The sequence below is a fragment of the Monoraphidium neglectum genome, assembly GCF_000611645.1.
Source record: "Monoraphidium neglectum strain SAG 48.87 unplaced genomic scaffold scaffold02893, whole genome shotgun sequence".
Lineage (NCBI taxonomy): Eukaryota > Viridiplantae > Chlorophyta > Chlorophyceae > Sphaeropleales > Selenastraceae > Monoraphidium > Monoraphidium neglectum.
In genome coordinates this window covers 1-966 of record NW_014010735.1, presented here as the reverse complement: position 1 = coordinate 966, position 966 = coordinate 1, and the positions used below count along the sequence as shown (strand labels likewise).

The following is a 966-nucleotide window of genomic DNA, read 5'->3' as shown; positions in this document are numbered from 1 at the left end:
TGTGTATGCAGCGTGTGCAGGAGCATCGGCGGGCCGGACGGGCCCGTGCCAGCGCGGGCATGGCCGCGGCTTGCAAGGCTCGGGCGCGGAGTCGGGGCGCGCGCGGGCCCTGGGGGCAGATGGCGGGGCGCGCAGGAGCAGCGGACCAGCCCCGCCGCGCACTGGCGAGGGCAGGGGGCCGTCGTCGCGTGGAACGCCGCGACCCTCTACACACATCAACGCACTTGCGCATCGCTGCCATCGCGAAAAAAACAAACACAGTGATCTGAAGGCGGCCAACCTGCTGCTGGACGACAACGGCACGGTCAAGATCGCTGACTTTGGGGTGGCGCGCATCATAGAGACCAGCGGCCACATGACCGCGGAGACGGGGACCTACAGGTGGGTGAGGTGGGGTGTGATAGTCGGTGTCTTCAGGGGTGTAAGCGTGTTTCGGTGTGTGTGTGTGTGTATGTGTGTGTGTGTGTGTGTATGTGTGTGTGTGTGTGTGAGTGAGTGCGCGCGTGCACGTGCACGTGCGTGGGCAGGGATCGTGCCACGCTGCATGAGCGGCCAATCGCGGAGCGCTGCAGGAGAGTGTGCGAGGTCATGGCATTGCTGCCCTGTGCGCCGACCCCGTGGCAACCCTGCCCACACGCCACCGTGGGCCCGCCGGCCCTCCTCGGCCCACCGCCCCCTGATCGTTGACAAGATTGTGAGCAAAACATCATGGACGAGAGAATGCACATGCTCAGTCATACTCACTGCATCATCTTTTTAGTAGCGTCGAAATGTGCCAGCAGGGACCCTCCAGCTCAGCAACCCACCTCTTGCCCCCTGTCTCCCCCCTTGCTCCCCTCCCCCTGGGTCGTCCTATCAGGTGGATGGCCCCGGAGGTGATTGAGCACAAGCCCTATGACGAGAAGGCGGACGTGTTCAGCTTTGGGGTGGTGCTGTGGGAGCTGCTGACCTGCAAGGTGCGGGGGG

At 64.5% G+C, this 966-nt stretch overlaps 1 protein-coding gene across 1 annotated transcript in view; it reads left to right on the top strand.

The window, feature by feature from the left end:
- The window catches only part of MNEG_11759 (Serine/threonine-protein kinase HT1), a gene marked incomplete at both ends in the record, with an annotated part of 4,040 nt that extends 3,157 nt beyond the window's left edge, over positions 1-883 (top strand). Inside the window, 2 exons of the mRNA XM_014039768.1 lie at positions 262-385; positions 860-883. Of these exons, the coding sequence (XP_013895222.1) occupies positions 262-385; positions 860-883 (148 nt within the window). The remainder of the gene's footprint in view (positions 1-261; positions 386-859) is intronic.
- Between the last annotated feature and the right edge of the window lie 83 nt (positions 884-966).